The sequence below is a fragment of the Ranitomeya imitator genome, chromosome 2, assembly GCF_032444005.1.
Source record: "Ranitomeya imitator isolate aRanImi1 chromosome 2, aRanImi1.pri, whole genome shotgun sequence".
In the NCBI taxonomy this organism is placed as follows: Eukaryota; Metazoa; Chordata; class Amphibia; order Anura; family Dendrobatidae; genus Ranitomeya; species Ranitomeya imitator.
The window spans coordinates 853,411,821-853,427,975 of NC_091283.1; the positions used below are offsets into that span (position 1 = coordinate 853,411,821).

General features: G+C 55.8%; 1 protein-coding gene across 2 annotated transcripts in view; it reads right to left on the bottom strand.

Moving 5' to 3' along the window:
* Positions 1–16,075, bottom strand: part of FAM204A (family with sequence similarity 204 member A) — a 52,655-nt gene extending 36,580 nt beyond the window's left edge. The window contains exons 1-4 of one of the 2 annotated variants that reach the window (XM_069754403.1): positions 15,921–16,075; positions 15,331–15,412; positions 9,560–9,605; positions 9,386–9,485 (exon numbers count right to left, since the gene is read on the bottom strand). In XM_069754403.1, the coding sequence (XP_069610504.1) occupies positions 9,386–9,485; positions 9,560–9,605; positions 15,331–15,412; positions 15,921–16,022 (330 nt within the window). In that variant the 5' untranslated portion in view covers positions 16,023–16,075. Of the gene's footprint in view, positions 1–9,385; positions 9,486–9,559; positions 9,606–15,312; positions 15,413–15,920 lie in introns of both variants that reach the window. The other variant, XM_069754402.1, reaches the window with a different exon arrangement.
* Between the last annotated feature and the right edge of the window lie 80 nt (positions 16,076–16,155).

Below are 16,155 nucleotides of genomic sequence, written 5' to 3' on the forward strand. Positions count from 1 at the left end.
GCTCGGGCCTCTTGCTCAGCTTCCTGCCGATATTGCTGAATCAGCTGCCGACGTCCATCATGGTCGTCAGTGGGGAACTCTTCCAAGGCCGCCAGCAGGTGGGGGTCCAATTCGCCCGGATTGCTAGTAGGGCTGGCATTCAGTGGTTGGATCTCTACTGCAGCATCCCGTCTGCTTGGGCTGGGTTCTGCGCCCACTGGGCTCTGGCCGGTTTCCTGTTGCACCAGAACCGTGACCAGTTGGCCTTTGTTTTTGTTCATGGTGTCGATCTGCCACACCCCGCACAGGGCAATAAGAGTGTCTTTCTTAAGCTGCTTATACCACTCTTCTCCCATTGCAGCCATGGTTGCCAAATAATAGATAGGACAGAAAAACGAAGAGAAGGAAAGGGGATAATTACCAGTACACACAATGGTCTCAGGACTAGTAAACACTGAGTTCGTTCTCCAAACTTATTTCCGCAGAGTCCTCGCAAGAACTTTGCAAGTTTTTAGTGAGAGGAATGATCAAACCAAATCACTAATGCTCTAAGATCCCACCGCCTTGCCACCAATGTCACGATTCACACCGTGACGGTCACCCCACGTCACAGATCGGGGTGATTTTAGGGCAACAGACGGCTATCACATGTGCAGGGGGGCTTATCTTGGTTATCCCTCCGCTGCTACAATGTGATGAAAAAACACACACAAGGCTCTTGACCTCTTAGTTTACAGCAGGGGCTTATTCTAGGTATCCCACTGCTCTTCAATATACCACGAACTGCAGGGATTTATGTATATCCCGCTTTACAGTTCCGCTTGAAAACTTGCAGCTCTATGGCGCCCCCTCAGGTCAGATTAGGTACTGCACCTAGGGTAATTAGTCGCCAGAAAGGCTGCCTGCTATGTACTGGCTATTGGGCACACTGCAGCAAAGCGATATAACTACTTCCACTCAGGCAGGAACAATAATTATCAACGCCGCAGTCGCTACAATGACTCCCAAAGGCCCGCACGCGGTATGCTGCCACCAGCTTCGATTAAACGGGTCCGAAGCTAACCCAAAACAGTAGCGTAATTCCCTTCAGAAGACTTAGGGTACATTTTAGAGCAGAAGAACGGATCTAGTATTTTAAATATTATACTCCATAAAAGATTTAAGGCAGTGTTTATAAATAGTTATATAAAGATTGGTATACAGATACCGCTGGCGCTCGCCACTAGTGCCCACTGGGTAAGTGGGAATGAATGGTGAAATCCCCCAGCTGCTGATATCCCCAGAAATTGTGCCACTTCTGTCAAAACCAAATAAAATTGCTAATAACTGATACCGCGCTTGGGTGATTAGAATACCGCTTACTCTGGCCGCAGGAATACGACCTGAAAACCATGCATGTATGCAGCAATTAAAAATACCAAACTGGGAGTAGTGTAACCAATTGCTAGCTTATATATAAGCTGCCAAAATGTTGCTACCTCGCGGTGTACGCCGTGCCTCCAGGTATGGATGTTCACCGGCAAAAATAGACATACACAAGTATAATTCCCACAATTGCTAAATGTGTGCTAGAATATGATTAGCAGTGAGAACTCTTACCGTGTTTAAAGTATAGTCGGCAAGATGTCATGTGCTGCGCTGAGTTCCTACAAGGCGGCTTATGGAAGGTGCCAGGGGTACTACGCAGCGACTCACCGGTATCGGTAGCAGGTATGGAGGCGAAGTGATCCTGCAGGCAGCAGTGGTCGGGTGGGCGCACATGTGTTAGTGCTGGCCGCAACCAGCGTGAGGTATCGCTACTCTGTGTAGAGCCAGGGAACGTCCCGCCCGGAGGCGTCCCTAGTTACACTGAAAAAAATGACCGACGCTGACAAGCAGCGTATAACGTCACAGGCCTACGCAGCCTTGCTAGGGCAAAACGACTAACCGACGCGTTTCGAAGGGATGCGCCCTTCTTCACCAGGGTCCTGCAAAATTTTGTGGCTGTAGCTGCGAGGGTGCAGATGCCAATCCCGGACATACACACACACATACATACACACACACACACACACAATCAGCTTTAGAGATATATATATCTATCGATTGTGGCCAGATTCTAATGCATCGTGTATTCTAGAATACGTATATAGTATACAGCACAGTCCACACAGTACATAACAGCCCACGCAGTATACAATACATCTACCCAGTACATAACACAGCCACGCAGTATATAACACATCTACCCAGTATATAACAAAGGCCAAGCAGTATACAACACAGCCCACGCAGTATACAACACAGCCCACGCAGTATACAACACAGCCCACGCAGTATACAACACAGCCCACGCAGTATACAACACAGCCCACGCAGTATACAACACAGCCCACGCAGTATACAACACAGCCCACGCAGTATACAACACAGCCCACGCAGTATACAACACAGCCCACGCAGTATACAACACAGCCCACGCAGTATACAACACAGCCCACGCAGTATACAACACAGCCCACGCAGTATACAACACAGCCCACGCAGTATACAACACAGCCCACGCAGTATACAACACAGCCCACGCAGTATATAGCAGTGTGGGCACCATATCCCTGTTAAAAAAACAATTAAAATAAAAAATAGTTATATACTCACCCTCCGGCGGCTCCCGGATCCAGACCAGGACTTTAGCGATGCTCCTCATGACGCTCCTTTCCCAATAATGCCTTGCGGCAATAACCCATGATCTCAAGTCATTGCCACAATGCATTCTTGGGACCGAAGCATCGCGAGGAGCGAGAAAGGTTGCTGCGGATGCCGGAAGGTGAGAATATAATGTTGTTTTTTTTTTTATTATTATTATTAGTATTTTTAACATTATCTGTTTTTACTATTGATGCTGCATATGGGGTATAACGCACCCAGATCTATAGGAGGAGGCACCGGACTGTACTATGGGGTATAACGTACCCAGATCTATAGGTGGAGGCACCGGACTGTACTATGGGGTATAACGTACCCAGATCTATAGGAGGAGGCACCAGACTGTACTATGGGGTATAACGTACCCAGATCTATAGGAGGAGGCACCAGACTGTACTATGGGGTATATCGTACCCAGATCTATAGGAGGTGGCACCAGACTGTACTATGGGGTATAACGCTCCCAGATCTATAGGAGGAGGCACCAGACTGTACTATGGGGTATATCGTACCCAGATCTATAGGAGGAGGCACCAGACTGTACTATGGGGTATAACGTACCCAGATCTATAGGAGGAGGCACCGGACTGTACTATGGGGTATAACGTACCCAGATCTATAGGAGGAGGCACCAGACTGTACTATGGGGTATATCGTACCCAGATCTATAGGAGGAGGCACCAGACTGTACTATGGGGTATAAAGCTCCCAGATCTATAGGAGGAGGCATCAGACTGTACTATGGGGTATGTCGTACCCAGATCTATAGGAGGAGGCGCCAGACTGTACTATGGGGTATAACGTACCCAGATCTATAGGTGGAGGCGCCGGACTGTACTATGGGGTATAACGTACCCAAATCTATAGGTGGAGGCGCCGGACTGTACTATGGGGTATAACGTACCCAGATCTATAGGAGGAGGCACCAGACTGTACTATGGGGTATATCGTACCCAGATCTATAGAAGGAGGCACCGGACTGTACTATGGGGCACCCAGATCTATAGGAGGAGGCACCGGACTGTACTATGGGGTATAACGCACCCAGATCTATAGGAGGAGGCACCGGACTGTACTATGGGGTATATCGTACCCAGATCTATAGGAGGAGGCACCAGACTGTACTATGGGGTATATCGTACCCAGATCTATAGGAGGCACCAGACTGTACAATGGGGTATAACGTACCCAGATCAATAGGAGGAGGCACCGGACTGTACTATGGGGTATAACGCACCCAGATCTATAGGAGGAGGCACCGGACTGTACTATGGGGCACCCAGATCTATAGGAGGAGGCACCGGACTGTACTATGGGGTATAACGCACCCAGATCTATAGGAGGAGGCACCGGACTGTACTATGGGGCACCCAGATCTATAGGAGGAGGCACCGGACTGTACTATGGGGTATAACGCACCCAGATCTATAGGAGGAGGCACCGGACTGTACTATGGGGTATATCGTACCCAGATCTATAGGAGGAGGCACCGGACTGTACTATGGGTTATATCGTACCCAGATCTATAGGAGGAGGCACCAGACTGTACTATGGGGTATAACGCACCCAGATCTATAGGAGGAGGCACCGGACTGTACTATGGGGTATAACGTACCCAGATATATAGGAGGAGGCACCAGACTGTACTATGGGGTATAACGCACCCAGATCTATAGGAGGAGGCACCAGACTGTACTATGGGGTATAACGTACCCAGATCTATAGGAGGAGGCACCGGACTGTACTATGGGGTATAACGCACCCAGATCTATAGGAGGAGGCACCGGACTGTACTATGGGGTATAACGTACCCAGATCTATAGGAGGAGGCACCAGACTGTACTATGGGGTATAACGCACCCAGATCTTTAGGAGGAGGCACCAGACTGTACTATGGTGTATAACGCACCCAGATCTATAGGAGGAGGCACCGGACTGTACTATGGGGTATATCGTACCCAGATCTATAGGAGGAGGCACCAGACTGTACTATGGGGTATATCGTACCCAGATCTATAGGAGGAGGCACCAGACTGTACTATGGGGTATATCGTACCCAGATCTATAGGAGGAGGCACCGGACTGTACTATGGGGTATATCGTACCCAGATCTATAGGAGGAGGAACCAGACTGTACTATGGGGTATAACGCACCCAGATCTATAGGAGGAGGCACCAGACTGTACTATGGGGTATAACGCTCCCAGATCTATAGGAGGAGGCACCGGACTGTACTATGGGGCACCCAGATCTATAGGAGGAGGCACCGGACTGTACTATGGGGTATAACGCACCCAGATCTATAGGAGGAGGCACCGGACTGTACTATGGGGTATATCGTACCCAGATCTATAGGAGGAGGCACCAGACTGTACTATGGGGTATATCGTACCCAGATCTATAGGAGGCACCAGACTGTACAATGGGGTATAACGTACCCAGATCTATAGGAGGAGGCACCGGACTGTACTATGGGGTATAACGCACCCAGATCTATAGGAGGAGGCACCAGACTGTACTATGGGGCACCCAGATCTATAGGAGGAGGCACCGGACTGTACTATGGGGTATAACGCACCCAGATCTATAGGAGGAGGCACCGGACTGTACTATGGGGCACCCAGATCTATAGGAGGAGGCACCGGACTGTACTATGGGGTATAACGCACCCAGATCTATAGGAGGAGGCACCGGACTGTACTATGGGGTATATCGTACCCAGATCTATAGGAGGAGGCACCAGACTGTACTATGGGGTATATCGTACCCAGATCTATAGGAGGCACCAGACTGTACAATGGGGTATAACGTACCCAGATCTATAGGAGGAGGCACCGGACTGTACTATGGGGTATAACGCACCCAGATCTATAGGAGGAGGCACCGGACTGTACTATGGGGTATAACGCACCCAGATCTATAGGAGGAGGCACCAGACTGTACTATGGGGTATAACGCACCCAGATCTATAGGAGGAGGCACCGGACTGTACTATGGGGTATAACGTACCCAGATATATAGGAGGAGGCACCAGACTGTACTATGGGGTATAACGCACCCAGATATATAGGAGGAGGCACCAGACTGTACTATGGGGTATAACGTACCCAGATCTATAGGAGGAGGCACCGGACTGTACTATGGGGTATAACGTACCCAGATCTATAGGAGGAGGCACCAGACTGTACTATGGGGTATAACGCTCCCAGATCTATAGGAGGAGGCACCGGACTGTACTATGGGGTATATCGTACCCAGATCTATAGGAGGAGGCACCAGACTGTACTATGGGGTATATCGTACCCAGATCTATAGGAGGCACCAGACTGTACTATGGGGCATAACGTACCCAGATCTATAGGAGGAGGCACCGGACTGTACTATGGGGTATATCGTACCCAGATCTATAGGAGGAGGCACCAGACTGTACTATGGGGTATAACGTACCCAGATCTATAGGAGGAGGCACCGGACTGTACTATGGGGCATAACGCTCCCAGATCTATAGGAGGAGGCACCGGACTGTACTATGGGGCACCCAGATCTATAGGAGGAGGCACCAGACTGTACTATGGGGTATAACGTACCCAGATCTATAGGAGGAGGCACCGGACTGTACTATGGGGTATAACGCACCCAGATCTATAGGAGGAGGCACCGGACTGTACTATGGGGTATATCGTACCCAGATCTATAGGAGGAGGCACCAGACTGTACTATGGGGTATAACGCTCCCAGATCTATAGGAGGAGGCACCAGACTGTACCATGGGGTATAACGCTCCCAGATCTATAGGAGGAGGAACCAGACTGTACTATGGGGTATATCGTACCCAGATCTATAGGAGGAGGCACCAGACTGTACTATGGGGTATAACGTACCCAGATCTATAGGAGGAGGCACCAGACTGTACTATGGGGTATAACGCACCCAGATCTATAGGAGGAGGCACCGGACTGTACTATGGGGTATAACGTACCCAGATCTATAGGAGGAGGCACCGGACTGTACTATGGGGTATAACGCACCCAGATCTATAGGAGGAGGCACCGGACTGTACTATGGGGTATAACGCACCCAGATCTATAGGAGGAGGCACCGGACTGTACTATGGGGCACCCAGATCTATAGGAGGAGGCACCGGACTGTACTATGGGGTATAACGCACCAAGATCTATAGGAGGAGGCACCGGACTGTACTATGGGGCACCCAGATCTATAGGAGGAGGCACCGGACTGTACTATGGGGTATAACGCACCCAGATCTATAGGAGGAGGCACTGGACTGTACTATGGGGTATATCGTACCCAGATCTATAGGAGGAGGCACCAGACTGTACTATGGGGTATATCGTACCCAGATCTATAGGAGGCACCAGACTGTACAATGGGGTATAACGTACCCAGATCTATAGGAGGAGGCACCGGACTGTACTATGGGGTATAACGTACCCAGATCTATAGGAGGAGGCACCAGACTGTACTATGGGGTATATCGTACCCAGATATATAGGAGGCACCAGACTGTACTATGGGGTATAACGCACCCAGATATATAGGAGGAGGCACCAGACTGTACTATGGGGTATAACGTACCCAGATCTATAGGAGGAGGCACCAGACTGTACTATGGGGTATAACGCTCCCAGATCTATAGGAGGAGGCACCGGACTGTACTATGGGGTATAACGCACCCAGATCTATAGGAGGAGGCACCGGACTGTACTATGGGGCACCCAGATCTATAGGAGGAGGCACCGGACTGTACTATGGGGTATAACGCACCCAGATCTATAGGAGGAGGCACCGGACTGTACTATGGGGCACCCAGATCTATAGGAGGAGGCACCGGACTGTACTATGGGGTATAACGCACCCAGATCTATAAGAGGAGGCACTGGACTGTACTATGGGGTATATCGTACCCAGATCTATAGGAGGAGGCACCAGACTGTACTATGGGGTATATCGTACCCAGATCTATAGGAGGCACCAGACTGTACAATGGGGTATAACGTACCCAGATCTATAGGAGGAGGCACCAGACTGTACTATGGGGTATAACGCACCCAGATCTATAGGAGGAGGCACCGGACTGTACTATGGGGTATATCGTACCCAGATCTATAGGAGGAGGCACCAGACTGTACTATGGGGTATAACGCACCCAGATCTATAGGAGGAGGCACCGGACTGTACTATGGGGTATAACGTACCCAGATATATAGGAGGCACCAGACTGTACTATGGGGTATAACGCACCCAGATATATAGGAGGAGGCACCAGACTGTACTATGGGGTATAACGTACCCAGATCTATAGGAGGAGGCACCGGACTGTACTATGGGGTATAACGCTCCCAGATCTATAGGAGGAGGCACCGGACTGTACTATGGGGTATAACGCACCCAGATCTATAGGAGGAGGCACCAGACTGTACTATGGGGTATAACGTACCCAGATCTATAGGACCAGACTGTACTATGGGGTATATCGTACCCAGATCTATAGGAGGCACCAGACTGTACTATGGGGTATAACGTACTCAGATCTATAGGAGGAGGCACCGGACTGTACTATGGGGTATATCGTACCCAGATCTATAGGAGGAGGCACCAGACTGTACTATGGGGCATAACGCTCCCAGATCTATAGGAGGAGGCACCAGATTGTACTATGGGGTATATCGTACCCAGATCTATAGGAGGCACCAGACTGTACAATGGGGTATAACGTACCCAGATCTATAGGAGGAGGCACCGAACTGTACTATGGGGTATAACGCACCCAGATCTATAGGAGGAGGCACCGGACTGTACTATGGGGTATATCGTACCCAGATCTATAGGAGGAGGCACCAGACTGTACTATGGGGTATAACGCACCCAGATCTATAGGAGGAGGCACCGGACTGTACTATGGGGTTTTAACGTACCCAAATATATAGGAGGAGGCACCAGACTGTACTATGGGGTATAACATACCCAGATCTATAGGAGGAGGCACCGGACTGTACTATGGGGTTTTAACGTACCCAAATATATAGGAGGAGGCACCAGACTGTACTATGGGGTATAACGTACCCAGATCTATAGGAGGAGGCACCGGACTGTACTATGGGGTATAACGCACCCAGATCTATAGGAGGAGGCACCAGACTGTACTATGGGGTATAACGTACCCAGATCTATAGGAGGAGGCACCGGACTGTACTATGGGGTATAACGCACCCAGATCTATAGGAGGAGGCACCGGACTGTACTATGGGGTTTTAACGTACCCAAATATATAGGAGGAGGCACCAGACTGTACTATGGGGTATAACGTACCCAGATCTATAGGAGGAGGCACCGGACTGTACTATGGGGTATAACGCACCCAGATCTATAGGAGGAGGCACCAGACTGTACTATGGGGTATAACGTACCCAGATCTATAGGAGGAGGCACCGGACTGTACTATGGGGTATAACGCACCCAGATCTATAGGAGGAGGCACCAGACTGTACTATGGGGTATAACGCACCCAGATCTATAGGAGGAGGCACCAGACTGTACTATGGGGTATAACGCACCCAGATCTATAGGAGGAGGCACCAGACTGTACTATGGGGTATAACGCACCCAGATCTATAGGAGGAGGCACCGGACTGTACTATGGGGCACCCAGATCTATAGGTACTCGGCTGTCGGACGCCGGTATCTTTCGTCGGTCGCTCACCTTCCTCATCACCTTGTTGGACACAGGAGGATTCAGACGATCATCGACCCCGAAGTATCCCTGCAGCCGGTCCAGGGCGGCCATCTTGTCGGTTTTCGTGCTGTGACAGAACATAGAGACTTGATTTCTTGTACGCTGCTGCCCCCCCTCCCTCACACTTCGCTCCCGTCGCACCTCTCACCGTTCTGCTCCTCCGGAGGGCGCTGTTTTCGTTTTCCTGATTACAAATAAAGTTATATTAAGGTAAAGAGACAGATCAGCGAGCAGCAGACGCGAGAACGGCGCCGGCAAAAGGAGAACCGCCATGGCACCCCGACAACCGCCATGGCACCCCGACAACCGCCATTGCACCCCGACAACCGCCATTGCACCCCGACAACCGGCAGCAGCCACGTGTCCGTCCGATACACGACCTGGAATAACCCTGGAGTGCGGGGGAGGAGCCGGCAGAATGATGTCACTATGACATCACAAAGCGAATACACATAAGCTCCTCCCCTCGGCCAGGGTGACAGCTCCCCGCGGCCGTCCTGTGGGTACACAGCGATATTCTGCCCTCGCTGCAGACCTCACGGCCATTGTTTTCTGGCTGTTAGGCCACGAGGGGAGGACGGATGTGCAGAGCGAAGGTGAAAGGAGGAGTTGTGAGCTTGTTATGCCATATGTGCGGGGAGGGAGAGGAGGTGAGCTATGACATCATCTACAGGAGTGTTGTGAGCATGCTGCTGTCTGTGCAGGGGTCACTGCGCGGGGAGGGAGAGGAGGTGAGCTGTGATATCACCTGCGTTGCGGATTCTGCAGCCTCCATTTGTGGTGGTGTAACCATGACACTTTCATTTGTGCCACTTTTGTGCTGACGGCCCCCTGTCCCCTGTGCTGACGGCCCCCTGTGCTGACGGCCCCCCTGTGCTGACGGCCCCCCTGTGCTGACGGCCCCCCTGTGCTGACGGCCCCCCTGTACTGACGGCCCCCTGTGCTGACGGCCCCCTGTGCTGACGGCCCCCCTGTGCTGACGGCCCCCCTGTGCTGACGGCCCCCCTGTGCTGACGGCCCCCCTGTGCTGACGGCCCCCTGTACTGACGGCCCCCTGTACTGACGGCCCCCTGTACTGACGGCCCCCCTGTGCTGACGGCCCCCTGTACTGACGGCCCCCTGTGGTGACGGCCCCCCTGTGCTGACGGCCCCCCTGTGCTGACGGCCCCCCTGTGGTGACGGCCCCCCTGTGGTGACGGCCCCCCTGTGCTGACGGCCCCCCTGTGCTGACGGCCCCCTGTACTGACGGCCCCCTGTGGTGACGGCCCCCCTGTGCTGACGGCCCCCTGTGCTGACGGCCCCCCTGTGCTGACGGCCCCCTGTGGTGACGGCCCCCCTGTGCTGACGGCCCCCCTGTGCTGACGGCCCCCCTGTGCTGACGGCCCCCCTGTACTGACGGCCCCCTGTACTGACGGCCCCCTGTGGTGACGACCCCCCTGTGCTGACGGCCCCCTGTGGTGACGGCCCCCTGTGCTGACGGCCCCCCTGTGCTGACGGCCCCCCTGTGCTGACGGCCCCCCTGTACTGACGGCCCCCCTGTACTGACGGCCCCCTGTGGTGACGACCCCCCTGTGCTGACGGCCCCCTGTGGTGACGGCCCCCCTGTGCTGACGGCCCCCCTGTGCTGACGGCCCCCCTGTACTGACGGCCCCCTGTACTGACGGCCCCCTGTGCTGACGGCCCCCCTGTGCTGACGGCCCCCCTGTGGTGACGGCCCCCCTGTGCTGACGGCCCCCCTGTGCTGACGGCCCCCTGTACTGACGGCCCCCCTGTGCTGACGGCCCCCTGTACTGACGGCCCCCTGTACTGACGGCCCCCTGTGGTGACGGCCCCCTGTGGTGACGGCCCCCTGTACTGACGGCCCCCTGTGCTGACGGCCCCCTGTGCTGACGGCCCCCTGTGTTGACGGCCCCCCTGTGCTGACGGCCCCCTGTGCTGACGGCCCCCCTGTGCTGACGGCCCCCCTGTGCTGACGGCCCCCTGTGCTGACGGCCCCCTGTGTTGACGGCCCCCCTGTGCTGACGGCCCCCTGTGCTGACGGCCCCCCTGTGCTGACGGCCCCCCTGTGCTGACAGCCCCCTGTGCTGACAGCCCCCCTGTACTGACGGCCCCCCTGTGCTGACGGCCCCCCTGTGCTGACGGCCCCCCTGTGGTGACGGCCCCCCCTGTGCTGATGGCCCCCCTGTGGTGACGGCCCCCCTGTGGTGACGGCCCCCTGTGCTGACGGCCCCCCTGTGCTGACGGCCCCCCTGTGCTGACAGCCCCCTGTGCTGACAGCCCCCCTGTACTGACGGCCCCCCTGTGCTGACGGCCCCCCTGTGCTGACGGCCCCCCTGTGGTGACGGCCCCCCTGTGCTGATGGCCCCCCTGTGGTGACGGCCCCCCTGTGGTGACGGCCCCCTGTGCTGACGGCCCCCCTGTGCTGACGGCCCCCCTGTGCTGACTGCCCCCTGTGCTGACAGCCCCCTGCGGTGACGACCCCCTGTGCTGACGGCCCCCTGTAGTGACGGCCCCCTGGGTCTACTAGCCTCATCCACACACTGGGCCTAGTGCTAGAAGAACAATGGAATGATGGAGCTCCTTCATTACTACTTTTGGGTTTGGCCTTAGGTTTACATAAGGTCCGGCCTCCTCGTCTGCCTCTGCTTACTGTCCCTGAATGGAAACATTGATTCCTGAGGATGAACTGACGAAAATCACCAATAAAACACAGCAAGAAAATAATAAAACACAACAATATTGACACAACCAATGCTGGAAAAAGTCTGTATCTGGTAGAGCCTTGGACTCAGCTCTACTTCGTCCATTTGTCCTGTGGTCTTTAGTAAGCGGCCATCTCCTCACACTGCTCCCCCACGTTTTCACGTAAGAGGTTTCACCTTCATGTATCATCCAGTTTCCTCAAGACACTAGTCACACGGACAGACCACGAGTCACACGGTCCAGAGTCAATGCCACACAGCTCACCTAATAACAGGGAGCACAGGCTCAGAACAAGCTTACACCGGCAGAGGTCTGGGCCGCACAGCTCACCCAATAACAGGGAGCACAGGCTCAGAACAAGCTTACACCGGCAGAGGTCTGGGCCACACAGCTCACCCAATAACAGGGAGCACAGGCTCAGAACAAGCTTACACCGGCAGTGGTCTGGGCCACACAGCTCACCCAATAACAGGGAGCACAGGCTCAGAACAAGCTTACACCGGCAGAGGTCTGGGCCACACAGCTCACCCAATAACAGGGAGCACAGGCTCAGAACAAGCTTACACCGGCAGTGGTCTGGGCCGCACAGCTCACCCAATAACAGGGAGCACAGGCTCAGAACAAGCTTACACCGGCAGAGGTCTGGGCCACACAGCTCACCCAATAACAGGGAGCACAGGCTCAGAACAAGCTTACACCGGCAGTGGTCTGGGCCACACAGCTCACCCAATAACAGGGAGCACAGGCTCAGAACAAGCTGTCCATCACCGAGTCCCGGACATTCTGATTGGGGGAATCGTGAGTCGTCCTTGGGAATAAACTGCACAGTCCTCATTCCACCCTGGTGCACATAGTAGACGTCTCCAGCTGCTCTCGTATGATCCTTCAGATCCTGTCAACTCCCCGATGGCAGAAGCTCCGAGACAAGGACTCTGTATTTAGTTAGCTGGGACAGGGGTCTGTTTATCCCATGGGGTCCTCCATATCCTCCCCCTGATCCGCGGATGGACCTGGGAAACTCCACACAGACCCGATGAGAACTGAACTTGTATCCATTGCGTCCAATCCCAGAGTGCTGGGGAGATGGTGTTCGGGGGGGGGGACAGTATTTGGGCTGACCAGGGTGATGGTACACTCCGTGTCCCGCAGTCCCTGGGACCCTTCCCCGATATCCTTTACCTCCCCCAGGTCACATTCCCTCATGGTAACAGTCATTACATTGTGCATTACTCACCACTGGCCGGGGAGTGGTCGGCATGTTGAGATTGCTCTGTTCCGAGCCTTGGCTTCGGGTTACGACATTGGCCCAGTGGCCACTAACCCTGCTGCTAGGTTGTTTCCCAGCAACACATCTACTGGCAGGTGCCGCACCACTCCTACATCCACCATTCCACGACTGTGACCCTAGTCTAAATGTAGTCGGGCCCCCCGAATGTCCAGATTCTCCTCCGGCTACTCCGACTAACATCCGGCTGCCGGGAACGATACACTGGTCCGGTACTAGATGCTCCTTGGTCAATGTAACAGAGGCTTCGGAGTCACAGAGTCCCGCAGCCTCCACACCCTCTACCCTGACCGGCTGCAGATGCTGCTTCATGGTCGCTGGCGTGTCCCATCTAGTCCCCAACACTTGTCTTTGTACCACATATGCCTCTTCCGGTCGGAGTAGTGGTATTCTCTCTCCTTCAGCATTCCAGCCCCGTTGTAGCACAGTGTTTGCCGGTTGGGGACGTGGATGATGTGGGCTAGAACGTTCCCGGCATTGTAAACCGAGAATGAGCACAAGACAGGGCGGCGCGAGGACGAGGCGGCGCGAGGACGAGGAGGCACAAGGACAAGGCGGCGCGAGGACGAGGAGGCGCAAGGACGAGGAGGCGCGAGGACGAGGCGGCGCGAGGACGAGGAGGCACAAGGACAAGGCGGCGCGAGGACGATGCGGCACAAGGACGAGGCGGTGCAAGGCAAGGACGAGGCAGCGCGACGACGAGGAGGCACAAGGACGAGGCGGCGCGAGGACAAGGCGGCGCGAGGACGAGGAGGCGCGAGGACGAGGAGGCGCAAGGACGAGGAGGCGCAAGGACGAGGCGGCGCGAGGACGAGGAGGCGCAAGGACGAGGAGGCGCGAGGACGAGGAGGCGCAAGGACGAGGAGGCGCAAGGACGAGGAGGCGCAAGGACGAGGCGGCGCAAGGACGAGGAGGCGCAAGGACGAGGAGGCGCGAGGACGAGGCGGCACGAGGACGAGGCGGCACGAGGACGAGGCGGCACAAGGACAAGGAGGAACAAGGACGAGGAGGCACAAGGACGAAGCGGCGCGAGGACGAAGAGGAACGAGGACGAAGAGGAACGAGGACGAGGCGGCACGAGGACGAGGCAGCGCGAGGACGAGGAGGCACAAGGACAAGGAGGCACAAGGACAAGGAGGCACAAGGACGAGGCGGCGCGAGGACGAGGCTGCGCGAGGACGAGGCGGCGCGAGGACGAGGCGGCGCGAGGACGAGGCGGCGCGAGGAAGAGGCGGCACGAGGACGAGGCGGCACGAGGACGTGGCGGCGTGAGGACAAAGAGGAACGAGGACGAGGCGGCGCGAAGACGAGGCGGCGTGAGGACGAAGAGGAACGAGGACGAGGCGGCGCGAGGACGAGGCGGCGCGAGGACGAGGCGGCGCGAGGACGAGGCGGCGCGAGGACGAGGCGGCGCGAGGACGAGGCGGCGCGAGGACGAAGAGGAACGAGGACGAGGCGGCACGAGGACGAGGTGGCGCGAGGACGAAGAGGAACGAGGACGAGGCGGCACGAGGACGAGGCGGCGCGAGGACGAGGTGGCGCGAGGACGAGGCGGCGCGAGGACGAGGCGGCGCGAGGACGAAGAGGAACGAGGACGAGGCGGCACGAGGACGAGGACGAGGCGGCACGAGGACGAGGTGGCGCGAGGACGAAGAGGAACGAGGACGAGGTGGCACGAGGACGAGGCGGCGCGAGGACGAAGAGGAACGAGGACGAGGCGGCACGAGGACGAGGCGGCGCGAGGACGCTGCATTTCCCAGTGCTGCGCCTGGGTCATGTGACGGCAGTCCAGAGGAAGGGGGGCAGGGAGACAGACAACGATGGGACCCCCGGGATACTGCTCCGCGGGACCTTTGCAACCACAGGATTCAGTGCTGCGCTCTGTCCGGATGTCCCTTCCCGTTACCTGTCCGCTGTCTCGGCCTCCGCTGTCTCGGCCTCCGCTGTCTCGGCCTCCGCTCGCTCACCTCCTGCTCGCTGCGTCTCCTCTGAAGATCCACAAATTTCTACAGAGTAAAAATGGAAATCAGAAAGAGACGGAGATAAATGCCAATTCCCAGGACAAGGGGGACGAGCCACGATGACCCAGGACAAAGGGGAGGGGCCACAATCCAGGACAAGGGGGAGGGGCCACTGCATATGCAAAGGGGGAGGGGCCACTGCCTATCACAAGGGGGGGCACTGCCTATGACAAGGGGGGCCACAGCTCAGGACAAGGGGGAGGGGCCACAATCTAAGACAAGAGGAAGGAGCACTGTGCATGCAAAGGGGGAGGGGCCACAGCCCAGGGCAAGGGGGAGGGGCCACTGCCTATAACAAGGGGGACGAGCCACGACCCAGGACAAGGGGGGGGGGGCCACTGCCTATAACAAGGGGGACGAGCCACGACCCAGGACAAGGGGGGGGGGGCCACTGCCTATAACTGGCTATGACAAGGGGGAGGGGCCACTGCCTATAACAAGGGGGAGGGGCCGCGGCTCGGTGCGGGGGTGACCACTTCCGGGTGTTACGCACGGTCACACAGCTCTCGGGCACAGCCGTGTCGGTGCTCGGCCCCTCGCCGTCAGATGACAGGTCGCTCTCGGTCGCTCCCGGGGGTAGCAGGCCGCTCCACATCTTCCGCGCGCCTCCACTGTGTGACTCCGCCCACTGAGCGGGTGTTTATGTGGTCAACCAATTAGATCACAAACTGCAGGATCAAAACGAGGCGCGAATCGCAAACTGGAAGCCGGTGGCTGTTGCTATGGAA